The sequence below is a fragment of the Cydia amplana genome, chromosome 10, assembly GCF_948474715.1.
Source record: "Cydia amplana chromosome 10, ilCydAmpl1.1, whole genome shotgun sequence".
Classification (NCBI taxonomy): Eukaryota; Metazoa; Arthropoda; class Insecta; order Lepidoptera; family Tortricidae; genus Cydia; species Cydia amplana.
In genome coordinates, this window is record NC_086078.1 from 9,410,561 (window position 1) to 9,438,369 (window position 27,809).

Here is a 27,809-nt window from a genome sequence, read left to right on the forward strand (position 1 = left end):
TATTGCATTGATGCGATTGGACAATATGAATGGCATTTATTTGACGGCTCAAGTTAAAAACGAAGAACGCTTGAAATGAAACGCTTCACTGTGTGTTCGATTGACTAAGCTTTTGTACACGTTTCCTTTATTTGGTTTAATTATAAAAACTTTAAAATGTTCCATATTTGTGCTAAAAATTCTTATTTAAAAAGTGTAAGTACAATTTCTTTTTATCATAATCTCACCATTATAAGCGGTAATGATCAAATCTTTATGATCGTTGAAACTTTTGATTAGCTACCGTCGTAATAGGGTTTTAGATATCATTAAAACATGTTTAATAGGTTAACTTTCCTCATCCTAAAACCAAACGATATTATTCGTTATGCATGTTTAAACAGCACTGCTGTAGGATCAAATGTACAATATTGAAATGCCCTATTCTATTGTCCATGGCTAGCAATTGAGCTTACATAAATACACAGCTAATTTACGTTAAGTGGCTACGAAGTACGATATATATTTATGCATTGCAGTTGTACAGATTATAACCTAAAATAAAAAAGAAATGCATCCATATTATTTTAATGTCGAGATGTGATCGATTATCTAAGCCCACCTTGAACCGATTTAGTAATGAAAAACCTCTATTGTTATTGGAACTGTACCAAAAACATTAGGCCCTATAGTTATCGGAGTAGCAAATAATGTGCATATTTGGTGTTAGGTATTATAAGTAACTAAGCATGTGTATATATAGTTGGTCAACCCAAATTGTCAGTAAATAAGATAAAAAAAAACTATAATCATTCTTTTCTTTTGGGTTCTAGTACTAGTGTAAAATAAAGATAGTATGATTCTCTCTGTCTATGTTTGAAATGAGACAAGAGTCCTTGGACAAACCATATTTAAATATTACACTTTCTTTCCAGATGACCTCTGCGAATCAGGGTTTGAAATCAACGGAAACCCAAATATCCTGAACGTAAAATTCAATATTGTAATTTATTAACTTTTATTCAGTAATATTAACTCGTTTTTCAACTGTCCCCAATATGTTTCTATCCAACACTGATAAGTGAGTCTGCCTTATCATTTCTGCTCAAGATAATATCTATTCAGTCTTATTCACACCAAGTCAACAGGTGTCTCTTGAATATTTAATATTATATTTTTTTGACTAGTGATCTGTTATTTGCTCTATTATTTTGTGAAAGAAGTTACATACAAGAAGTAAAAATGGCATCCAGTGACGCTGAGATTAAGGATGGATTCAACTTGCCGGTCTGGATGAAGATGAAACCTACTAGGTGAGTCATTTATATTATGTTTTTTTATGTCAATACCCTAATTCACACTCATAATAATTACGGCGAAAATGTTGTTGTAATTAGTACCTACTGTAGTGCACAAACAAAAAATCTACATTACATCCAAATATTCTGCTTAATTAGTACAACTGTGAACTAGGGTATCTATATATGTGTTGGTACATATCTACCTACCTACTTACATAAATACAAGCAAAATGAACTGACTCATTTTAGTTGAGGTCTTATTGAAATAAATTGCCAGACTAATGTAACACATTTTTAAATTAGGTGATTTTGATATGTGTTGACAGTATTTTTTTTTGCACTACGTACTTGGTTTTTACTTGTATGTTTAACAGTTTGACCGCCAAAACTGTCCACAGATGAGCACAGTTATTAAATATGAACCTTCATGCATTCAGATAAGGTTTACAATGGAGTGTTATATTAAAAAGTTGTGACCTTGGTTCGCAATTTGTCTATAAATATTTACTTACAGTTGTATTGTAAACAACAAATGAAATATTTTTTACTATCATGAACTACTCAAGGCTAACATTATTGCGTTTTGTGATGCAGCCAAATGCATTTGAGTTATTTTAGATTTTGTAATATTGGCATTTCTCACTGCAATCTCAAGGTGAGAGAATACTTCTAATTTTAACTATGACTCGATAAAGCTTTTTAAGCTGTGTATAACCTTGCCTATGTTATGTGTTGTCTATGTTTTTGTGTGCTATGTGATATTAACCTTGTCTTTTGTTTCAACACAAAGTTTAATATCGCACAAAAGGTATATTTTGATTAGAGAAAAGTACAAATCTCACACTCATATAATTTGTATATGACACCGTAAGATTGTGAACCCGTTAGTTTATAATCTAACGTAGGTTAGGTTAGGTTAGATTATAATCTCCCTACCGTCAGTTTATAATGTAACTAGCGAGATTATAATATGACGAGTGTTTACAATTTTACGGTGACATATACTTAACTGATGAGTTGGCACCACTAGCTGCATGCATGCATAAATCTATGAGTAACAAATTGAAAAATACTATTTACAAGTTCATACAATTAACTATAAGTAGTAATAAAATATAGTCACAACAAAGTTTTGTCACAATCTATTCTTACCATAGATTATATTTGAATCTTGAAAATCATAAAGCTTATGTTTGTATATTTTATACCCCACTGTAAAATTCTTTATAGTTAGAACTATCAAGTTTACTAAAGTCTATTTTTTTATTCGGTAGACTGAAATGACAGTTAATAGTATGAACATGAAATGTCATTTCATACTATTAACTGTCATTTCAGTCTACCGAATAAAAAAATAGACTTTAAAATAGCCTAATGCAACCATGGTACAAGGTATTATTAAGTTATCTAAATCCATACTAATAATAAATGAAAATGTAACCGTCTGTCCGTCTGTTACCTCTACATAATTTAACCGCTGAACCAATTTAGGTTAAAGTTGGTGTGGATATGCTTTAAGACCTAGGGAAGGACATAGGATAGCTTTTGTACCAAAATCCATTCCCTACGAAAGTATTCGTATCCCTATTCAGAAATTGGGAAATACTAATTCTTCGCAGACAAAGCCGTGGGCAGAAGCTAGTTTATTATATTCGTTTTTGTTAGGACCAGGAAATTATAACACTAAAATGCCTGTCTATAGTGTCGACTTTCCTGTGACCTTTAAAAGCAGAATGAATTATATCTTCTGAATCTACATAATATTTATCTTTGCAAAGTTTGTTGATATGCACGGCATTTGTGACGTCATAGTCTATATTTACACATCTGACGCTTAGGATAACAACCTAGTTACCTAATCGATATAAAGTATTATTAAGGGAGCAAATATCTTATATTATTTATTTATATAGACTAATATCCATAATTGTTAGAAAGAGTAAACTGACGTTTCCCGTTATTTACGTGACTGCCTTTAATTTCAATCTCTCTGCACATATTGCGTTTAATTTGCCTTGAAGGTAATGTTCCGTTTTATATGAGTACCTATTGTCATTTATTCCCAAGCTATTTACCCTCTAGTCACAATATTAGTTATTACTTATTATTATTAGGTACAATCACATGCTGTGACGAAGTATTTTGTGTACCTACTTACCTACCTACAAAACTACGTACCTACTTGATTGTTGATTTTACGGGAGGTGTCTATCACGTTTAATGGCTCGAGTATATTCGACGTCAAAGGAATATAAAAACTTTCGGCCTTAATACAAAGGAATAAGATACAATATACTAACTACTAGCGAGATACGTGTGAGGTCACGCCGTATTTATTTAATTAGCGTCAACTGCATTTCCCATTACAATAGGAATGTGTAGCCAAGTTTTTGGCGATAGATCCAAGCTTGCCAACTGCGTAAAATAACAAATTTCTCTAAGACGGAAACAGATTTCGTGGAACGGAAAGGTCGAAAAACTTTTGAGTCTTCTCTTGGTCACGAGTTAGGTATTTTTGACTGTAACCTATTACATACAGTAGAACCCATACGATTTCCTACTTGGGAGTTAACTGCTTCAGGATCTTGTAATTACCTAGGTATCTAAGTATATAATTACGATCATAAAAAATATGCAATTCATTTACTTATCTAAGACTAATTGTAATCAGAGACAGGTAAAATTCCTATTTCGAAGCAATTGAAGGTGACGTAGTACACATGCTTGTTTTATGAGTTGCCATAGCTGTTTAGATTTCTTTTGCATGACATTTATTGTTGAGCTCTTAGCTAATTGACCGAGCGTTAGCAAAGGTTTCCGTTTCAGCTTGGGCAAAAATGCTTTCGTATATCCGGATGTTCTCCTCTACAGCTCGCAATTCTCAACCGATTCTTGTAAAATGTTGTGAGAAGGTTCAATGATTAAATAGGTACTTATATGTTTTTTGCCGATTCAGTATTTGGAAATTTTTCGAAGGTCTACAGCTCACAGAGCCACTAGTATATTTAATGCCAACAATTGTCTTCTGTAGTGTAGAAACACTGGACTTAAAATCGCTGTCAACATGTTATGATGGTGTGGGTGTGTAGGTACTTTTATTTTATTAGCTGTGACGTGAGATAGGCTTTAAATACTTATACTTATACACTGTCGTTTTGTGTTCGATCTACCAGTACGGCTACCATCAGTTTGTCACTGACATAAACGCCGTCGAGAACGTAATTTACTTTCTATACATCTCGCTCGTACTCGCATATTAGTGCAAACGAGATGTATAGAAAGTAAATTACGTTCTCGATAGCGTAAATGTCAGTTTTGACACTGTCAGTGACTCACGGTACGGGCACTGTTTGCCTAGTAACTGGTACTTGTTATTGGATTGCAAAACAACCTAGGGGGCTTGGCAAATACGTCACATCACGTCAAACGAGTTCGGTTCACGTGTTTCGCAATCGATCTTGGAAATTCTCGGGTTTCGTGTTTTTATACAAATAACCAATTGATATTAGCCGAAAGTCCGTGAGCTTTAAAACAAAAGTTTAGGCGGTGCAATTTTATAATAATATGGTATTTCATTATTTGACGTTTAGAAAGCGCATTGTCATATATGCCTCTTTGAAAAATAATCTATCTTTATCTTTAATGAAAGAAACTGTGATAAATGAAATGAAATTAGGTGGAACATTGGTTCTAGCCACGATAGCATGTACAGTCGGCCACAGTGACGGCCAAAATATATCGATAATAAAGGTGTGATAGTACCTATATATTTGGCCACTTTGGCCGTCGCTATCTATTTGATGCCGACTGTACCTATATTGAACTAGATTCTAATAAGCCCATACTTATTGCTATAACATTAGATGCTGTTTTTTAAGTGCCTAAATAAGTATCTATTAATAGTTATCGTATAATTTTCTCAAATATTTGTGGTTTAAATGTAAGGTTTATTGCAGACAGCTTTACGAGTAACAGACATCGATGGTCTAAATTTAAATCGGCTGTGATATCTATCCTACCTAGAATTGGACCGTTGTTGCCAATATAGCTAAGCAATGTAATCATTTTGTTTCTTATCAGTTATCATATCAGTATCACAGTGTATGAAAATAGGTACAAGCACCCTGATAGTTTTATATAACTTGTCATCGTGACCGGCCACAATTCGATAAGCTTTCACTTTTGTTTTTAACATTCACGTGTTTTGGCATGCAGTGACGTCACACATGATCTGATACAACTGATACAAGTCCTTAACATATTCTTAAAACGGTTATTGTTGCTTGAGTTATTGGCAAGTTGTCATAAATCTTTTAAAGATAAGTTGGTGACACTGGTCTGATTGATCATTGGGTATTTACTTTCTTTTTGATAAGTACACTTTCACACGTTTAAATCATGTTTTCCCCTATGTACCCTGGTCGTCATTCAGGCATTAAATGGATGTCCAGAAACAAAATCTCATTTTTACTACGTAGTACGTACGACGCAGAAATAGGTAGGTAGTACACATTTAAAATGACGCTGGCAGTTTCAATATCATGGTTAAAAAAAAATGTCTAGGTAACTATTATTGTGTGTGTCGCATCTCTTCACTGTGCAAAAAAAAACTAATCAGTTAGGTTTAGGCCACTACCAGTATTACGAGTTACGAGCTACCTTTTTTTTGGACTAATGACCAAGTCACGTGGTTGTGTTTGTTTATTTACATTCCTAAACGTAGGTAATAGTTTTGTAGTTTGATACTGTCAACAACTGAAGACGTAATTAGTTTCAAATAGCCTTTTCAATCAAGTAAATCTGGTTTGTATAATGATTGAAAATTGTTTTAGTGGTTCCTGCGGTGTTTTTGTTTACATTTTTCACCAATCAATTAAAATTTTAAAGATCCTATCCTATTTAATTTCCCTAGCTATCCGAATATTGATGATATTGAAACGTTCTTCTCTAGATTTAAGTTAAACCATGACATTGTCACTGCATTGCCCTCTTAAAAGGTTACGCAACGTTGTTCAATCTAGTACATATACCCAACCCAAGGTAGTAGGAAGGAGTAGGTACATATAGTAGAAGGTACGGATCGTGGCGGGCTTGCAACATAGTCTGAGCAATTTCGAGGCCAAGCTCCGAGGAATGTAGGCTAACTTACTACAAATACAAACTGTCGGTCAGAACAAATATTATTAGGATTAGCGTTTGTATCTAACAAAAAAAAATCGAGGTGTTTTTCGGTTAGTTTTTGGTCATATATGAAATGATTTATTTTGTTTAGGTTAGGTATTACAAATCTTTAAAAAAATTAACTAAGGTAGTTTCCCATGTTATAAACTGATTTTCTCAATAAGCCAATACTAACAACGATCGCTACCAGATTACTTTTGGGTGCCCGAGATACCGCGAAAAAACTGCTAGGTATTATTACCTATGTACTTTTGTTAGATTTAGGTTGCACGGAAATTAGCCTTGGTTATTTCTCTTTTATTTAATGTAGGTACTTAGCTTGTAGTCTCTAATTTTCTGCTATTATAACTTATCTAGAAAATATACTATCACTATAAGAAATGTCGTTGAAGGCCGTATGACGCGCGTGACGTCACACTATCAATCTTTATTGACATGCAAAACATTGTATATCCTCTATACTTCATTTTTTTTTAGCATTACAGAAAAGGTAAACAATCTTTGATGTGTCTTTTAATTGAAAAACATGTTTTAAAAATAAGTCACGGCAAATATGTAACAATTATGAATCTAATCCGATCTTTTATATTCTTCTGCTTTCATAAGTATAAGTTTCTGATTTTTAAAAAGCGTTTTTCAATTAAAAGACATGTCAAGATCGCTTACCTTCTTTCTAATCCTAAAAAAACGAACTATAGTCGACCATCATGCGAGGGAAATAAAATTGCGAGTGAGTTTTAAATCCATAGAACTGGAAATCGTTTGATTTAACTTAGAACAAAACAAGTCAAATGCAACTTTGTTTACGTCACCCTAGGCCCGTAAGTGGGATTTTCTCCCCGCCACGCGAGGGCAAGGCAAGACGTAAAACTTTAGACAAACCACACGGGCGGTAATTCGTAAAGCCCCAGATCGCATATTTATTGCCCTCGCCTTCGGTTCGGGCTACAAACACCTGCGATCTGGAGCATTCACGAATTCACACCTAGGTATGTAATGTACTATACCAGCGGTCGGCAACCTTTTAGCAGCCAAGGGCCACATAGTAGTTTACGAAGTTGACGCGGGCCGCATTTTGTTAATATTTATGACTTTATCAGACATTGTCGTTTGTCAGTATTACATACAAAATAGCCAGGGAGGCTCGCGGGCCGCAAGTGACAGGTTCACGGGCCGCGGGTTGCCGACCGCTGTGCTATACAAATGGCAATGGCAACTTACACGCGCTGTCATTTCAAAGTCTGAAGAGTTAACATGGTCCGATTCTAAAAATAATTGCTATTGTTTTATGATACCAATCTTATCAAGGCCAGAGGTGAATCGTACCAATAACCCGTATAGTTTAATTGTGGGCAACTTCAAAACAATATCACTTTTTATCAAACTTATCATGTTTTCCCTAAAGACCTTAGTAGCACGAGTACACGAGCGACGATTGCTCTTATAATAAATGAGAAATACCTACGGCTACGTAGTGAATAACACCGAGAACGTAATTCATATGAGCAATTTTAATCTTTATGTAATGAGTCTTAATGCCTATATTAGTCTGAATACATTGAAGGTGCCTTGGTACGGGCCTCGTGGCATATGTATATAATGTATTTATTTTATTTTATTTGTTTATTTTATTTACAATTAGTACTAACAGTTAAACCTTACGTACTAATCGGTGTTGAGTTACTTAAGTCTAACATGCAGACAGGTACTCAATTAAGATGGATTAAATTACGATATATTACATGGGGGATAAAACTAATTACAATTGCAATAAAAATGAATTACCATAAATTACTATAAATTAAATAAAAAACAGGTCCAGGAGCAAAATGTCAGAAATTAATGTTAATTCTATTAGACTATGGAGCTTTTCGCCACTATTGACTCAAGGTAACGGTTGGATACTGTCAGAAATTTGTTTTCAGAGGTGTAAAATATGTCAAGTTGGCTATCGCTGTTTAAGATGCAATTTAATTGCGTCATCGCTTGATGTAGTGGGGAGAAAGAGAGAGCACGCGTCCTGTATGTACGTTGTAATACATCAGTACATCACCCCACACGAAGTGTGTATTATCAATATTTATTGGTCGTTATTTTGAACTAGCGAAATTAATCTAAAATGTGATTATAAAAATTAAGAATAGTCATAGTCACGGTATTTGAGCAAACAGATATTGCTTGTGTGTATAAAAAAAAATATGGATTCAGAGATATTTGTTATTTTCTATTCTAGAAGTATCATATTTACTTAAGCACATTATCAGAAATATCACAATATTTATGGCATTATCGATTACTGTCGATGTTTCTTGTTAGGTAGTTGTTCGTCATCATAAAGTTTGTCTTATTGATTAACTGAGTAGTTATCAAAACAAGTTGACAGTAAATGAATGTTTTTTCTAAAACCACTTACCCACTTGCTAATCCACTTATTGATTGCAGCTATTAATAGGGAATTATTTAATGGTTCAACATTATTCCTGCGACATATTTCAAAATATTGATTTTGCTAGAAGTATTTAGGATTGTTTTCAGTGTTTAATCTGAGATTTAGGGACCTATCTTTACAAGTGTATCTATCACAGATCACTTAGCCATCTACTGATGGGCTAGGTAAGATGACCTGCGGTCACCACGGGTTGGCGCAGACGTTCCAATTCGCTATGTGCACGACTGGTGCTGCCCTCATTTTGTCGGACTTTCTACGTGTTTCGTATCTTATGGAGTAAAATTAGTTCAAGCTGCTGCCGCTAGTACTAATGTCGGACATTCCATAAGATTACCTGTGTTTGTGTTTGTTGTGAGAGGGAAGTGGCGCTGATGACGATCAGCGCCACTTCCCTCTCCACCGACTTATCGCCTTCCCAATACCAATCTAGTAAATCTAGTCTATTAGTATGAGAGCACATCACTCGCTCGTTTCATTTGCGATTGTATTTACAATCTGTTTAATGTAAATTACAAATTTGTCATCAAGAATTCAGCGCTACAGCTAGGCACCTAATGGCATTATAATGTAAAACAACGATTTTTGGAAAACGTGACGACGGGGGAGTCCCCGTGATACCTAGAGAGTATTTACCTAAGGTGAAGAACATACTACTTTCGGTAAACCACAAGAATGACCTACAAAGCGGTTGTTCAATGTTTATTTAAAAACAGTAGGTGGAAAGCAGTGAAAAGTTTTTACACAGTGAAAAGTTTTTACAACACGGCGAATTATTTTAACTTCTTTCATGATTGTGCCAAAAACTAGGCGTCCGACGATTTCGCGAGTGACCTGTGACGTGACGCTATTCTGAGCTTGTTGACGTCCTGTCTTTGACCTGTTGGAGCTTGAATATGTTCAGGGAAAATGGATCTTAGTGCGGCAGGCGTTTAAGTGATTATTTACGGTACTCCCGTACATATCCGACGCTAGGCGACGAAAGTGCCTAACGCATTACAAGCCTTTTTTGCCTGAGAGTGACGTAAAGTCACGCGGTTAGCCGAGGGAGTGCGTTCGCGAACAGCTCCCATTGGCCCGTGCCTAATAAAGTGACGTCACAAGCAAACTAAATGTTATTTTGAAACGTTATCGAGAGATTAGATACTTGTTTATGTGCTTACAACGCGGTATATAAAGCATCTGCGCTTATTCTACGGTTTCAGTTTGTGTTTATTAAACGCTCCTTCAGTTTCTATATTAGCGCCACCTCTTGTGTGTGTTTTAACTCTGTAGATATAAATAAACTCTCTTTCGCACTCTTGTTTTAGGACAGTACGGTGTGTTGCTTACGGACGATTGTGTGATATATTTTTGTTTAAAAGATGTTTAGAAAACAGCGTAATGTGTTGGCACAAGCCAACAATTACTTTACGTAAGTGCTTTAACTTGACAAGGCATTGTATTTTGAATTGTTTGGTGTAGATTGTTTGCGTTATCATTTTACATAAGGATTGTTAGGGAAAACCCTTGTAGTGTTACGTTGCGTCTTAACGTGGCATAAGTACTTTTATCTATATCTCATTTTAGCTGGGCGCGAGAAAAGTTGTAAGACTATCCTTACATTTTAAGTACTACTACATAAGTGAAAGCTGTATTTTACACTAGTAGTGATCGCAGCTCCGCTAGAGGAATTTAGTCTGCGATATTTTTCTACCCTTTACAATAGGGGAACGTTTTATATTCTTTATAAAGCCTTTGTTAGAATAAGATTTACGCACTAATTTCTAGTTTAGACGTGGAAATGTAAAAGACTTAGTTTCGCATTTACGTTTAGTATTTATAGATTGCTGTTGCTATGTCGCTTCGCGATATCGACACTGCTGCTTATCTTACATCTGTTCAAGTCACCGTTTATAATTACTAATCCATCATTATCTTTCCAGAGATTTCGAGCCTTTCGCCGCCTCTCCCCCCGGGCAGGATGACGCCTTCTTTATCCGATACCCCAACACCAAAGCTATGTTCGGAGCCAACCTAGAGCGGGACGTGGCGAAAATCGTCAAAGAACCAACCGGGATTAAAGAGAAGGATTGGTCGAAGCACACCAAGCCGTGCCAAGACGTGCTCCACGGCATCGCGCCAATCAACACAGCTGGTAAGTCTTTTATCAACTTCTACGTTTCTTGCATTTTTAACCTTAATATCATTGGAATAAGGTACAAAAATGCGTACATAGCTTTCGAATTCAATAATCGCGAATTTAACCTTGGCATTGGTATTGGCTTTCATGTAATGAACTCGACTGTTCTTTGAATGAAATTCAGATGTCAATGGATATGACATTCTAAATGGACTAAAAAGTCAGTGATCTATAAATGTGTCGCAATTTTTTTTACAGTTATTTTTTTGTATGTAGTTTAAGTGGTATCCATCCAGACGAGACAATTTTTCGCCAATCTGATAAAATTCTCCGATCGAATCAGGCCGTGCAGACGCAAATACCAATTTGATTCCCCGGTCAAATCAGCAGGTGCGGATACAAAAATGCCAATTTTCATATTAATTTGTGTACGTGTGGACGCTAGATGAGATTGGCCAATTATTTTCCTGATCAAATCGACTGATTTGATCAGTTCCGTCTGGATACCACTTTATTCGCGAAACAAAAGCCATTCCAGTATCGATGTAAGAAGGTCAAGGTTGTTTATTGTTTAATTATTTCGATCATTCCAATATCACTCAATTAACGCTGTAGTTACCTACACTAATTGTGTCTAAAGGGTTAATGCACTAAATGTATGTTTCTGGTAGGTCCCATCGTTATTTTTTTTTTTTATGTTTAACATGAACTTGCAATTGTGTCTGTGTGTGCAGGTATCAGTTAACAGTGCTTTGTAATTTATTGCAGCGAACCCGATATCGCCGAAGGTGTTGGGCACCGATGAAGAGTTCAAGGGCGAGGGCGCCGCGTGCGGTAACTCCGTTGTCAAGGTTGGTTGATACACTATCGATCTTAACATAACTGCACCTTCAAGTTGTTTATTTTTTATTTTTTTATAATAAACTGTTCGGCGATTGGCTTTGGCACCTGATTGAAAGTGAAGACAGAGCCTAAGAAGGAGCTCACCGGTTCAGTAATAACCTATTCACTCTTGCTTCAAAGAGACCGACGTCATATTTCTTAGGGAATACAGATGACGGGAGCGCATTCCATTCTCTAGCCGTCCTTACAAAAAAAGACGAGGCAAATCGTAATCGTATTCAGGTAGAGTAGAGACTCGAGGTTGCATCTACCGTCTCTGTACATATAGTAGGAATTTAAAAAGAGTTTTTCTCATGTGTTACTAAGTCAGGGAGGGAGATTCGAATTTTACAATCTCGTTATAAAACAATTATGGGACAGTCAAAGCCATTTCATAACAAGATTATAATTAAAGTAACGTATAGTCGAGGTCTAGGTTCAGGGAAGAGCCATGGGTATCGGAAAAAAATTGTTTACTTATATTTATTATAAAAATTCAATGACTATCGGTATCGTCAGATCAATGACCGACTGTTAACGAATACCAAGTGTATACTTTTGTAGGACGAAATGATAACAAAATATTTATACAAAGCCGTAACATATTGTATACATACATATATGTGTAATAATTACGTAAGTATGACTTTACATTGGTTATAATGAATCACTTAATGCAGATCATCGCATTTTGGCTTATTTGTGAATAATTTTGTTTTCAACAGTACACATGTAAACATTGATGTTATGGTTCACCGATTATCAGTATCTCTGATTGTAATGCTTATCAGTATAGTTATTGTTACTCATAGGTTACACAAACTATGGAATCTAAGCTAACCATGGCTTCACTAAAGTGTCATTCTATGGAACTTGCTAACTATGTAAACAAAAGTCACTAGTAAATTGACATTTAGAGACAATTTTAATATGGCGGTTTGTTTACATAGCAAGTTCCATAGAATGACACTTTACTTTGGAATAGTAAATAATATTACCTACAGACATACGAGTCATACGACCACTATGAAATCATACTATTACTGGTCGTTATAGTCAATGAATTGTCACCAAATTGTTATTGAACATGAGGTAATATAAATGTATTTAGTTGGCACTTTGTGACTCATGATTCGTGTGAAAATTCACAAGAATGCTGTCACAAAAGCGCCAGATTGCATGTTTTACCGTTGTTGTTATTATAAAATTGTAGTCATGGAAATACTTATTCAAAGCCCTAGAGCGTTAAATGAGTGCGACTTTAATACTGGCTTACATTTAGCGTTCACTTTTATTTAGCTATTCCATGATTAGGTAGGTATTAAGAGTTACGATTCCATTGAGTAAATTAAGCTAAAAGTTTCTAGTATTTGTTATACATCTTAACTTATTCCTTAGTATAGTCTGTCCGTTTTCTAAGATCAAGTACGCTAAATGTATGGCGGACTTGGTCTTAGAAATCGGACAGGCTATACCTATGTATATAAATACTTATACATATTTAGTTTATTTGACCTCAATCCCACCTCTCGATACACTTTTGCTCCTTACTCGTAAGTTAATTGGCTGATTAATAAATCGGCATGAACGCTACGAGTTGGCCCTGATAAGGACTGAGCAGGGGGTCGCTCTGACACGGATAGTTCTCGTGGCATGATATCTTACTCAGCAAAGACTTGCCGACTGAGGGACTACCGAGTAGAACCGAGAACATCAATATTTTGCTATCTGTCTCTATCGATCGAATGCAAGAGCAATAGAGAGGCAGATAGCTAAGTGTCCATGTTCGCGGTAGGCCCTCAATTCTAAACATAGTCAATTTAGACTCTCGCGCGAGCCACGAGACGAGCCGCGAGCCGAGCCACGAGACGCGAGTGTAAGCGGTGGGCTCGCGGCTCGTCTCGTGGCTCGCAAGCTCGTCGAGCTAATATAATTTAAACACTAACGGCACGGCATAAGGTTTATAACCGAATGACAAGCCGAACGAGAGTGTAAGCGGTGGGCTCGCGTCTCGTGTGGCTCGCGCGAGAGTCTAATCCCCGTATAACAATCGTGGTTATAGCATCGAGGCAGGCATTCAGCCATAGTAGTAACATTAACAGGTATGGACTTATGGCCTGATAAAAGACACGGTCGGTAGGATACGTCCAAAGTGTAATTAAGTTGGAATTTTGGCCTCCAGTTCTCGCGGCAATTTTTATCTTTGTTGCGATTTGTCATTGTTTATAAACATTGCATCATCGGGATTCTAGTAATTTCTATACTCTGTATTGTTTTCTTGTCCAACCGGTGGTCCTACATGACCTTCGGGGCGATATCTATCTTTCAAACTTGCCATTATTTGTAAACATTACTTATACCTAATTAGTATGTCACAAAGTACAGTTATGTTGAGTAGTAGTAGTTGAAATATCTACTCTCTCAAACATGTCATTATTTGTAAACATTACCTATAGCATTCGTAGTAATCACTCGTGGTAGTTGTTTTGTAACTCGGCCACCGGACGCTTAGGTATGTAATTTTTTCATGATATCTAGGTGGTTTTAATTTCTAAGTTACGTAGTGAGGCTTCTATTTCAAACGCACAAATCTGATATGTATTTTGTAAAAAAAAAAACATAATTATATGATAGGTTGTATTATTAAATTCCTTGCTTGTGAAGCTACATCTGCATGATGTTTTTTTTTTCAACGATAATGTCTGTCGATAATGTGCGTAGTTAGTAGGCGTTATTTTTGCAATTCGATGTCTCTTCCTGGCGGCCTTCAGGGACGGCTTTTACTAGTGCAAGTGCAAGGTTTCGGTGACCTTTAATTTTATCTTATCCTCTTGAGACCTATAAAAAGGTCTCCTGTTCCATTCTAATTTGAACTTTGTTCAACACAAAGTTCAAATAATAAAATTTAATTTTGCTTGGCAAGCTTTGACGTATGGGTGGCTAGAGGTTATTCTGTACGGAAAAAAAACACGATACTTTGCCCTCGTGACTCCCATTTATTCTGTATAGGACTTTACGGAATCTCATCTGTTCCAATTCCAAGTGATTAGATTAAATAGGTTGGTAACTGCATACATTACTGATTTAATAAAAGATTGGCATGGCTAAAGATATACCTACACGTTTAACGTTCTTATTTCTTCTTAGAACACGTGCACGGCTTATAGGTATGCATTATGCATGCACTTGTATGGTCCGTGCGATAACACTGCCGTGGCGAAACGTACATTACAGTGATTTCAATCGTTCGCTATCCTCGTATTGAATCTGTAAGAATAGTTTAATATTTGAATATTTTTTTTTGTTATAATTACCGATAGCTAACAAAATTTATGTCAATATCTGTAACTAAATACCAATATTACCTAATTCTGTTACAATTTTTTTGTAGACCAAAGTCCACAAACGCACATGTGGGGACGAATATTTTATTACAGATAGGAATGAGAATGTAAATCAGTGCACCAAGTTTTGAGAAGCGTCCTACCTAAGTAAATTTGATAATCGTTGACACAGAAATGCACCGGTGATGACAGATATTATAGGTATTAATTTTTGTGGAGGCAATGTTTTTTATCACTACATAGTATGTATGTACTTATAAAACAAAGTCGCTTCCCGCTGTCTGTCTGTCTGTATGTATGCTTAGATCTTTAAAAATACGCAACGGATTTTGATGCGGTTTTTTTAATAGATAGAGTGATTCAAGAGGAAGGTTTATGTATAATTTGTTAACCCGTGCGAAGCCGGGGCGGGTCGCTAGTTGTTTATAAACAGTGGGAGCGCAGTCACCCACCTAGCAATTCAGCTTTGTCACGGAATTTAACTAACTAACTAACTATTACGGCTCAGCGACCCAAAGAGGATCTTGGCCTCCGAAACGAGAGCACACCATTTTTCCCGATCCTGCGCCGTTTCTTGCCAATTATCGGCTTGAAGCGACAACGACGACGACGGCGACGGAATTTAACAACTTAATGATTCGTTCCAGGTCGCCCACCAGATGATCTCGTCCACGCGGTCCCCGCGCGGGTTCACGGTCGCGGCGCCGGCAGAGGAGCGGGAGGAGGCGGCCGTGGCGCCGGACGCGGCGCGCTACGACCTGCTGGCGCGGCGCGGCAGCCGCAGCCTGCCCGCCACGCCCGCGCACTCGCCGCCCGGCAGCCCCGCCTCTCGCCGCAAGAACAGGGGCAACCGGTAAGGACTTGTGACTATTGCCAGGCGTGGCTCACTCCGCGATTTCGTCGCTTTGCTACAGGTAGCTAATAGTACATTATTGTCGAGGTTCGGAAGTAGCTACTTGCAGGCTGAGGATTCGTTTTAAACGGACGACCTTGGGAGTCCGTTTAATTGAATCCGAAGCCAGCAAGTAGCCTTCCAGCCGAGTCATATATAGTGCTTTTCTCAAAAATGGCGCAAGAAATATAAATATTTTACAGAAGCAACGTTCTAATTTTCACAGAGAAAAGTAAAACCATTAAAAAGATTTGCTTGCCGCCTTTAAAAAAAATAGAAGTGTATTTTGCTGCTGAAAATACGCCAACGTATTTGAGACACCTAAATAGTCGCGGTACCAACATTATAATAATAATAAGTGCTGATCATCTGTTTGGCTGTTTAATGGACCAATGCCTTCATTTGATATGGCCATTTAAAGTTTTAAAAAGTTTGGAACTCGTTTAATAATGGAATTTGTATGCAACATTGCAGTCCCGAAATCGAGACTGCAATGTTTTTAACTTTTTAATTTTTAGAATGACCATAAACTACACACTTCGCGACCTATTTTTTAACCGGCAACGTCGACTTTGCCGTCCATTTTTGAGAAAAAGTACATCCGTTCCACACCAAATTTTGGTGGCTAGCCATAAGCCGCGCGTGGCGCTGTCGCCACCTAGCGGCCATATCTGTGCTGATCGTAACAGACGCGTTTTGTTAGAGCGTGAGTCTTCTGGACCTAGTACTATTATTTATTCTGTGCTATTGCTTGGATGTTGACATTCCCTTGTCGCTGTCGATTATCCACGTAACCCGATCGTAAAACATATACCCCAGTATAGTTTGTAGCTTTCTAGTAGACCCCGAAGGCTTATCCTATTGTCTATTGTTCAGTAAAACCGCACGTGCTACTTACCTGCAAAAAAGGGTCCTAATTATTCTATTTGGCACCTGAGCGCGGGCTAGTCCAACGCTCAAAAAACCAGTGTAGGTGCGCTCTCCGATAACGCGCCTTTGTTACGCATCTCGATGACACATTTTAGACTGGTTCTGTAGCGTTCGACTCGCCGGCACTCAGTAACCGAAGTACCGATTTTTTATGCAGGTGGTTGTGGCACGTGGCACGAGCGGTTTTTCTTAACAATAGACAATAGGATTAGCCTTCGGGGTCTATTAGAAAGCTACAAACTATAACACCGTCGAGATGAATACTTCGCTGACGGCATCATCGCTGTTATAGGCAAAAACCGAAACCAGTACTCTGGTTTCGGTTCGTAGGTACTAAAAATAGTCGACGGTCTAACTCATAGTAGTGCACTCGACTAAGTGATTTCTATACCTGGATTTAATTCGCCCATTAATGTCATACAGCATTAAGTTAAGACGTAGATGGACATAACGCCAAATACAATATAATTACGCCTCTAGGTAAAAGCCTACACTAAAAAGTGCCCATTATTGTGTTTATAGTCGCGATACTATACCGCTTTTCATGTCTTGCGTATTCTGGCTTCGCTGAAGAACTAGGTACTTTTTCATATACCCGTCAGTAAATCACAGGACCAATATTAGAGATGCACCGGATATCCGGTTACTATCCGGTATCCGGCCGTTATTTTAGTATCCGGCCGGATACCGGATAGTGATCTACTATCCGGCCGGATACCGGATAGTAAAATTAACACATTTTGGGGTAAAAAATTGATTCTACAAAACAGTCACGGTCATAATGCTAACGTCACAGTAGAGTAGATAGAAATGAATACGTAACCAATGTCACACAATACACTTATTCGTTTACACAAAAATACGCGCGCGCACTTGTGTAACTATAAACGAACTTACTACGTAATGACATGATAAAACTCGTTACGATCCTAGAAATGTGTCCGCGCGAATGTTCACTACGAAACAGGTCGAAACCTGCACGACGCACACCTGCAAAACTCAAAATATAGGTATAGTTCCGCCGGCCGAATATCCGGCGGCCGGATACCGGATATTCGGCCAGTGACCAGGCCGGATATCCGGTATCCGGCCAAACAACTATCCGTTGCATCTCTAACCAATATTGTATGTTGTCAATGCGTTATCCAAGAATAAAGTCTAAGAGATGACTATACTTATGTCTTCTTTTTCCAGCTACTTCACTTCACCGTTCGAGCCAGCGGACGACGCGACCCACCGCTCCTGGCTGACCATGGCGCTGCTGGGATTCAAGAAAGATCTGACCACTTCCACATCCACACTCGCCGAGGAGGACGCAATCGAAGCCAGATTACACGGTGAGTTACTTAGCATTAAGGCTCCGTTAACGATTTTAGGGCCAAAATGTAAAATTGATAGATTTAGTCGTTGAAATTGTACTCCTTTTGTTACGTAATATCTAAATAACAAGTATTGGTTTCTATTAACACGTCTTCTCATCTTGCCTTTTAATAATCAGGTCCCAAGCGTGCGTCACCGGAAATATATGACGAGAAGGGGCTGTTTTTAAAAATTCATCAAAAAATTATAGTCATAAATTATAAAAAATGATGTATAAGAACAGTTTCAGGAAATGTTGTAGATTGTTTAAGTATCAAAATTACGTTGAAATTAAGTCGATTTTCACGAAAAATGTTCACTTGTTTTGAAGTAATTTCTGGTGAAAATTGATTTCGTCTAACTTTCATTTACTCTTGTTCAATATCATATAACAAAAATGTAGTCTATGAAAGTTGGAGTACAGGATATGTGTAATACAAAATTACCATTTTTAGCAGTCCAAACTTTACGAAATTTACAAATAAGATCGACTAAATCAGTGCTTTACGCGCGTTTACCTAAACGTCCATCAGAAAAAAAATCATTACTAATTTAGTGAGTCAGTTTTCAAAAAAATGATCTGTACAAATGCAAGATAAGAAGACGTGCTAATAGATACCAGTACTTGTTGTTTCTATTACGTAACAAAAGGTGGACAATTTCATCGACTCAATCTATCAATTTTACATTTTTGCGATAAAAATCGATACCGGCCTCTTAACTCGGAGAACAGGCAGAATACACTAGAAGGTAATACATTCGAGCCGGCAAATGACACATCTTAGGCAATCGCGATTTACCGCTTGTGGTTGACCATGGCACTGCTGGGATTCAAGAAAGATCTGACCACTTCCACATCCACACTCGCCGAGGACGCAATCGAAGCCAGATTACACGGTGAGTTACTTAGCATCAACTCTGAGAACAGGCATAGGCAGAATACACTAGAAGGTAATACATTCGAGCCGGCAAATGACACATCTTAGGCAATCGCGATTTACCGCTTGTGGTTGACCATGGCACTGTTGGGCTTCAAGAAAGATCTGACCACTTCCACATCCACACTCGCCGAGGACGCCATTGAAGCCAGATTACACGGTGAGTTACTTAGCATCAACTCGGAGAACAGGCAGAATACACTAGAAGGTAATACATTCGAGCCGGCAAATGACACATCTTAGGCAATCGCGATTTACCGCTTGTGGTTGACCATGGCACTGCTGGGATTCAAGAAAGATCTGACCACTTCCACATCCACACTCGCCGAGGACGCAATCGAAGCCAGATTACACGGTGAGTTACTTAGCATCAACTCTGAGAACAGGCATAGGCAGAATACACTAGAAGGTAATACATTCGAGCCGGCAAATGACACATCTTAGGCAATCGCGATTTACCGCTTGTGGTTGACCATGGCACTGTTGGGCTTCAAGAAAGATCTGACCACTTCCACATCCACACTCGCCGAGGACGCCATCGAAGCCAGATTACACGGTGAGTTACTTAGCATCAACTCGGAGAACAGGCAGAATACACTAGAAGGTAATACATTCGAGCCGGCAAATGACACGTCATCTTAGGCAATCGCGATTTACCGCTTGTGGTTGACCATGGCACTGCTGGGCTTCAAGAAAGATCTGACCACTTCCACATCCACACTCGCCGAGGACGCAATCGAAGCCAGGTTACACGGTGAGTTACTTAGCATCAACTCGGAGAACAGGCATAATACACTAGAAGGTAATACATTCGGGCCGGCAAATGACACGTCATCTTAGGCAATCGCGATTTACCGCTTGTGGTTGACCATGGCACTGCTGGGCTTCAAGAAAGATCTGACCACTTCCACATCCACACTCGCCGAGGAGGACGCAATCGAAGCCAGGTTACACGGTGAGTTACTTAGCATCAACTCGGAGAACAGGCATAGGCAGAATACACTAGAAGGTAATACATTAGTATTCAAGGAAAAGCTTGTAGACCTACTGATAAAAAAATGCTACTATAGTATAGACGAATTCCTTAATGACAAAGATTTAAATTGACTAGACACTCAATTAGATGTGACAAATACTATTATAATTAATGAGAATAAATTTAAATGTATGTAATTAAATTGTATGATACGATACCATTATTCATTAAACTTTAGTACTACATATAAGATGTTACAAAATATAACATAAGTATAGAAATAAGTCATTGTAATGCCCTCACAGGGTAGCATGTACTATTCCTAAGATATATATACTAGTAGTTCGCCCCGAACTGAGAACTCGCGGTTAGCCAAAAATATCAATTGAATGCAGTCGTCAAAGGATTGAAAACCGCGTACGATTTATTGCCAGGTCTGTGGAGCCCTTAACTGATACTGTATCTGTGGTAAACTGAAATATTTCCTGTCAAATGTCAAATACCTATATTATGTTTATTTTATTTTATTTTATTTTTATCTTGCTAATTATTTCAAAATGGTAAATTTAAAAACGATATTATAAAAGTGTAATCCGAGCACTTTCATTTGATACCAAACTCGACCATACTTTCTTGCAAATAAAATGACCAGAATAGCAAGACACCTCACAAACAGCTTTTTGGCCTTCTAAGCTCTTCTAGCTCAATAACCCCTTGATCGAGCCTGCTCATAATTTAATGACTAAAATATAATGCCCTCGACTACACGTTTACCCAATTTCATTTAAATTAGAACAAATTTACTTAAGTTATTGTGTATCAAACTATCTTCTGACAGTTCAGCTTAAAAACATCGAAATGCCGGGACGTGCCGCTAGCCAGCCGCGTGTTCAAAGTTGAATGTAAGAACTTCGCTTCGCTTCGCTCGCTCTTTCGATAACACCATGTATTTTTATGCATCACTGTACTGTACATGTATACAATAAATAAATAAATACAAATACATTCGAGCCGGCAAATGACACGTCATTTTAGGCAATCGCGATTTACCGCTTGTGGTTGACCATGGCACTGCTAGGCTTCAAGGAAGACCTGACCACATTCAGGACACAGTCGAAGCCAGATTATACGTAGTTGCTTAGCTATTAGTGTTATATAGTTTAACCCTTTGGACGCCACGCTTTTATATCGTAAATTTTATTGGGTTGCATGTTGTCCAAATGAAACTGTAACCGTACTCGTCTGTGGCCATCTTTAATAATGGTCAAAGGTTTTAGAAGTACTTTCCTCTGTACGCTCGGTGATGATAAGGAGATATATTGCCAAAACGCTAGAAGGTAGGTTATAGATGTGCTCCTTTACGTTCACGTGAATATGCTGATTATGCGTTATCATTTCAGAATTTTCCGATACACTTTGACATAGAACTTGGCGTTTAAGAGGCCGGTATCGATTTTAGTCGCAAAAATGTAAAATTGATAGATTTAGTGTTAGAAATATAGCAATGTAATTGCACCTTTGTGGTGGTTTATTATTTGTGTCGTTGACATGTAGTTTTTAAAATAGACTTCCGGCTTCCGGCATTCGGCTCTAATGTCACTCGTGTCTAACTCTTGCTAAGATGAGTAATATGTAATGGCGATTCTAATATAAAATAAAACTCACATATTCAATATAAACTGTTTTCTTTATTTAATTTCATCAGGTTATGGGCCCAGGCACATATTCCTGTAAAATTATATAAAGAATTCAGGAAGTTCAACGCCGAAAGAAATGTGTCGGCGGTCGGTATAAAAGTGAGGTTTGGTACGGACGCCATTGTTGGAATAAAAATAATTTATTACTTGCTCGGCTGAAAGAGCAAGGGAGGACAGCAAGATGGATTTAAATCTCAATACAAATAACAACTTGATAAAGTTGGAAGGATCCAGTAATTGGAATATATGGAAATTTCAAACCACCGTTTTATTGCGAGGTCAAAATTGGTTGGACATTGTCGAGGGAAAGAGCGTAAAACCCGAAGAAGCTGGTAGTGCTCGAACTACTTGGGAAACAAAAGATGCGAAGGCTCAAGCCTTGTTGGTTACGCGTATGAAGGAGAATGCCATGCTGCATATTATATCATGTTCAACCTCGGCTGAAATGTGGAAGAAACTGCAGAGTGTTTATGAGCAAAAGACGGAGACTAGTATCCACATCGTACAGCAACGGTTCTTTCAATTTAAATACGAATCAGGGACTGAGATGTCTACATTCCTATCAAAGATCCAGGAAATGCAGAATCAGCTCAAACAGATGGGCGAAGAAGTCTCTGATAAGTTCGTTATTACGAAAGTTTTAATGTCGCTGCCTGATGAGTATAAACACTTTGTATCCGCTTGGGAGTCTGCCCCTGATGACAAGCAAACTATGGATAACTTGGTGGCGAGATTACTGGTAGAAGAAGAGAGAGTAAAAGAAAAAGGCGAAGCGCCAACCCCGTCCTCGTCAGCTTTCATAGCGAAGAATAAAAATAATGCAAAGTGCATGAAGTGTAATAGACTTGGACATTATGCCAGTGAGTGTAGAAGCAACAATAGTAACTACAAGAGTGAAGGACATAATAACAAGTGTTTCTACTGTGGTAAAGGGGGACATAACAAAGCACAGTGTTGGTTTAGGAAGAACAAAGAACAGAAGAAAAGTAACGCGTTTGTGGTGTCTGATTCGCTAGAACCACATAATAAGACTCTTTTTCTGGTTGATTCCGGATCGAGTGAACATATATGCCGCGAACGTGCACTATTTTCCACGTTTACTAGCGCAAATAGTGAATGGAAAGTCGAAGTTGGTAATGGTGTGGGACTTAGTGTGCAAGGACATGGACAGATGGCGGTAGAAGTGCATAACGGGAGTGAATGGGTTGAAACAACCATAGACGATGTTTTGTTCGTTCCGGAAATGAAATCAAATTTGTTCTCTGTAGACTGTGTGACAGCTAAAGGTTATGTTGTCGTGACAGATAAAACGTCAAGCAAAATTTGTAAAAATAACGAAGTCTGTGCGGTCGCAAAACGAATTGGGAAGTCGTGTTATTTAGAATTCCGGTTTAAAAACAATGTGGCGAGTGTTGCTAAAACATTGGACGGTACCTTGATCGAGTGGCATGAAAAATTAGCGCATCAAAACTTCGATCATGTCAGAAAAGTGCTTGCGAAAAATAACATTGATGTAAAGTGTTCATCAGTTCCCAAGTGCGAAAGTTGCCTCGAAGGCAAAATACATCGCTTGCCGTTTAGTAACAGCGAGAGTGTGACTACAAGAACGTGCGATCTTATCCACGCGGATACTTGCGGCCCGATGGAAGTTGCGTCTATAAGCGGTTCAAAGTACTTCGTCGTATTGAAGGATGACTTTTCGAACTACAGAACAGTCTACTTTGTGAAAAACAAATACGAGGTGAAGGATTGTATCACAGATTTTTTGAACAAAGCTGAAAACATGACAGGAAACAGAGTTCGAGTGTTTCGTAGTGATAACGGAACAGAATTTGTAAACAAAGACGTGAAGGTGATGTTTTCGAGACGCGGAATAGAACACCAGACAAGCGTTCCTTATACCGCGGAGCAGAACGGTAAAGCCGAACGCGAAATACGTATTCTGGTCGAAGCTGCTAGAACTATGTTGAGTGCAAAGAACCTGCCAAAAGAGTTGTGGGCAGAGGCCACCGCAACAGCAGCTTTTGTACTGAATAGGACTGGGAAAAGCAAAGATAGTGAAAAATCCCCATATGAAGTCTGGTCAGGGAAAAGTTTTGACATCCACCAGTTAAAACCCTTCGGTACCCCAGTGTATACTCATATTCCAAAAGAAAAGAGGAGGAAGTGGGACCGAAAAGGGGAAAAAGGATTGATGGTTGGATACGGAGATACTGTGAAAGGCTACAGAGTATACTATCCAGATACAAAGAATGTGGAAGTAAAGAGGGATATAGTTTTCTTGGAAAATAAAGAATCAAAAGATGAGAATCAACTTGAGGTCACAATGATCACAACAGAAAACAAAGATGATAAGACTGAGGAGCCCTGCAATGAGCCAGAAGGGGAGTTGTCAAGTGTCGGTGAGACAACAGCAACTTCAAGTGCAGAGGAATCAGGAAGTGAATATATGCCGTCGAGTGATGAAGGTGACAGCTCATTAGAGCGAAGTGTTGTGACTGAAGTACCTCGTAGAGAACCAAGCACACGAGTTAGAAAACCACCTGAATTTTACAATTGTCATTGTCAGAGTGTCCGCGCTACAGAAAATGAGCCTACAACATACAAAGAGGCAATGACCCGACATGATGCTGACAAGTGGTCTGAAGCTATAAAGCGAGAAATGAAGACATTGGAAGATAATGACACTTGGAAAGTAGTGAATGATCCAGGAAGTGAGAAAGTGATCAGCAGTAAGTGGGTGTTTAAGATTAAAAGTGGTAACAAGGACACTCCGCAATACAAAGCCAGGTTAGTTGCTAGGGGGTTCGAACAAGATGACATATTAGATTTAAATGACATTTATGCCCCAGTTGCCAAATTGTCAACTCTTAGGTTGTTTGTAGCACTAAACTTAAATTACCTATAATTCAGATGGATGTGACAGGTGCCTTTTTATATGGTAAAATAAATGAGAATGTGTATGTTAGCCTGCCAGAAGGTGCCTATGAGGGTAGTAAAACTATTGTGAAACTAAATAAGTCTCTTTATGGGCTTAAGAGCTCACCAAAATGTTGGAATGAAACATTTAATTCTGTAATGGTTAAAGACGGATTTACTAGGTCAAGTTGTGACTCTTGCCTGTATACAAAATGCAATAAAACCAGCCAAACATATCTGTTGCTATATGTAGACGATTTGTTAATTTTTGGGTCTAATGAAAATGAAGTAGAACAACTTAAAACCAAATTAAATAAAGAATTCAAAATGAAAGACCTAGGGCTAGTGTCAGATTACTTAGGTATTAATATAAAACAAAATGTGCAAACAGGCATTACTGAACTGAGTCAAAAGACTTATTTGGAAAATGTACTTAAAAGGTTCAAGATGGAAAGTTGTAAACCTATGTTGACGCCAATAGATGTGAATATTAACAGTAAAATATTTGAGGCTGATAGTGGCACTGTAGATAAAAATATTGAACAGACATGTAGACAAATTATAGGCTGTCTTATGTATGCAGTGTCCGGTACTAGGCCTGACCTATGTTATGCTGTCTCATTGTTGAGTAGATATCAAAAGTGTGCAAATGACATATTATTGACATCATTAAAAAGGGTCCTAAGATATGTCAAACATACTCTAGATTATAAATTGGTATATAAATGTGAAAATGATGTTTTAGAGGGATTCTGTGATGCAGACTGGGGTGGTGATCTCAAAGATAGAAAATCCACCACAGGCTACTTGTTTAAATTTTCAAATTGTCTGATATCTTGGAGTTCAAAGAAACAAGTATCAGTCAGTTTATCCTCAACGGAATCTGAGTATGTTGCAATTAGTGTTGCGGCCAGCGAAGCCTGTTGGTTGATAAATCTGTTAAATGATTTTGGGATTAATAGTGTATGTCCAGTGAACATATATTGTGATAACCAGTCAGCCATTTCAGTTGCTTGCACAGACACTGTTAAGCGCCTGAAACATGTTGACATTCGATACCACTTTATTAAAGAGTTGGTTAAGAATAATAAATTAACTTTGAAATATGTTAGAACTAGTGATCAACCAGCAGACATGCTCACTAAAGCCCTAAGCAGGGAGTTGCTCACACGGTTTCTTGTGATGTGTGGTATGCATAACATTTAAGTTTGTTTTTAATGTATTTGTGGAGAATACTTATTAAGTTTTTAAAGTGTAATTACATTGAGAAGGGGTGTTAGAAATATAGCAATGTAATTGCACCTTTGTGGTGGTTTATTATTTGTGTCGTTGACATGTAGTTTTTAAAATAGACTTCCGGCTTCCGGCATTCGGCTCTAATGTCACTCGTGTCTAACTCTTGCTAAGATGAGTAATATGTAATGGCGATTCTAATATAAAATAAAACTCACATATTCAATATAAACTGTTTTCTTTATTTAATTTCATCATTTAGTCGATGAAATTGTACACCTTTTGTTACGTAATAGAAATAGGTAACAAGTACTAGTATCTATTAGCAAGTCTTCTTATCTTGCACTTTTACAGATAATTTTTTTGAAAACAAGACTCACTAAATTAGTAATGATTTTTTTTCTGATGGACGTTTAGGTAAACGCGCGTAAAGCACTGATTTTGACAATCTTATTTGTAAATTTCGTAAAGTGTGGATTGCTAAAAATGGTAATTTTGTATTACACATATCCTGACTCCACCTTTAATAGACTACATTTTTGTTATATGATATTGAACAAGAGTAAATGAAAGTTAGACGAAATCAATTTTCACCAGAAATTACTTCAAAACAAGTGACAATTTTTCGTGAAAATCGACTTTATTTCAACGCAATTTTGATACTTAAACAATCTACATTTCCTGAAACTGTTCTTATACATCATTTTGTATAATTTACCACTATAATAATTTGACGAATTTTTAAAAACTGCCCCTTCTCGTCATATATTGCCGGTGACGCACGCTCGGGACCTCATTATTAAAAGGCAAGATGAGAAGACGTGGTAATAGAAACTAATATTTGTTATTTAGATATTACGTAACAAAAGGTGTACAATTTCAACGACTAAATCTATCAAATAATTTGATTTGAATATTACATTTTGGCTCTAAAATCGTTAACGGGCCCTTAATATGAACAATGAACTAAACCATCACACTATACTTACACACACACACTTTACACTACACTATACACACACACACTACACTTACACATACTACTACACTACGCCACACAGTACAGTACAGTTTTACACTATACTACGGCAGAAAGGACGGACAGGACGCCGTAGCTTTTAAACCTTATATGAACGTGTTATAAACAATGATTTGTTAATTTTTCAAACAAAGCTAACCTAACTTCGCTTTCCAGGTTCCCTCGCAGAGTCAGTGGAGAGCCTCGGTCCAGCGCCCCGCAACAGAGCTGCCCCCGCCCCTGCCGCGGCCCCCGCCCCCGCCCCCGCCCCCGCCAAGCCGGCGCCTGCCTTCCGCCCCCGCCCCTCCGAACTACGGGAGATGAACTTCTGGTCGCCTACATCTATGTAAGGCTCCGACTTGAGGAGTATCTCGTCAACCTTATTTCCTCGTAAATCGATTCGTAAGCTTTAAAATTAGTGTATCGAGTGACCCTTTTGTAGACGGAAAGTCGAATTTAAAATAATCATTATGAGGATATAAAAAATCGTGACGAGAGCCTCCTTCCTTAGGGTGGTATTCCGCCTGTCAAATTTCTTTGTCCGATGTGATCGCGTCTCGCTCTCTCGTTAAACGAAATGTGAAACGCGATG

At 37.8% G+C, this 27,809-nt stretch overlaps 1 protein-coding gene across 2 annotated transcripts; it reads left to right on the forward strand.

Annotated features, from left to right (window-relative positions):
- Positions 1 to 88: 88 nt before the first annotated feature.
- On the forward strand, positions 89 to 27,585 carry LOC134651410 (LIM domain-binding protein 3-like). Of its 2 annotated transcripts, XM_063506512.1 has the most exons (7): positions 89 to 195; positions 915 to 1,292; positions 10,833 to 11,044; positions 11,798 to 11,880; positions 15,903 to 16,108; positions 18,272 to 18,414; positions 27,395 to 27,582. In XM_063506512.1, the coding sequence occupies exons 2-7, from the start codon at positions 1,222 to 1,224 to the stop codon at positions 27,565 to 27,567; spliced, it is 888 nt and encodes a 295-aa protein (XP_063362582.1). In that variant the 5' UTR covers positions 89 to 195; positions 915 to 1,221; the 3' UTR covers positions 27,568 to 27,582. The 2 variants fall into 2 exon arrangements, with proteins under 2 accessions (XP_063362582.1, XP_063362583.1); XM_063506513.1 differs by lacking the exons at positions 89 to 195; positions 915 to 1,292 and adding an exon at positions 10,164 to 10,321 and having other exon boundaries at positions 27,395 to 27,585.
- Positions 27,586 to 27,809: the final 224 nt, after the last annotated feature.

Excerpts from the sequence above, each read along its gene's own strand:
- LOC134651410 (XM_063506512.1), top strand. The coding sequence starts at position 1,222 with ATGGCATCCAGTGACGCTGAGATTAAGGATGGATTCAACTTGCCGGTC. Across the intron at positions 11,045-11,797 it reads CGCGCCAATCAACACAGCTG|CGAACCCGATATCGCCGAAG; the intron begins GTAAGTCTTTTA and ends AATTTATTGCAG. Across the intron at positions 18,415-27,394 it reads AATCGAAGCCAGATTACACG|GTTCCCTCGCAGAGTCAGTG; the intron begins GTGAGTTACTTA and ends TTCGCTTTCCAG.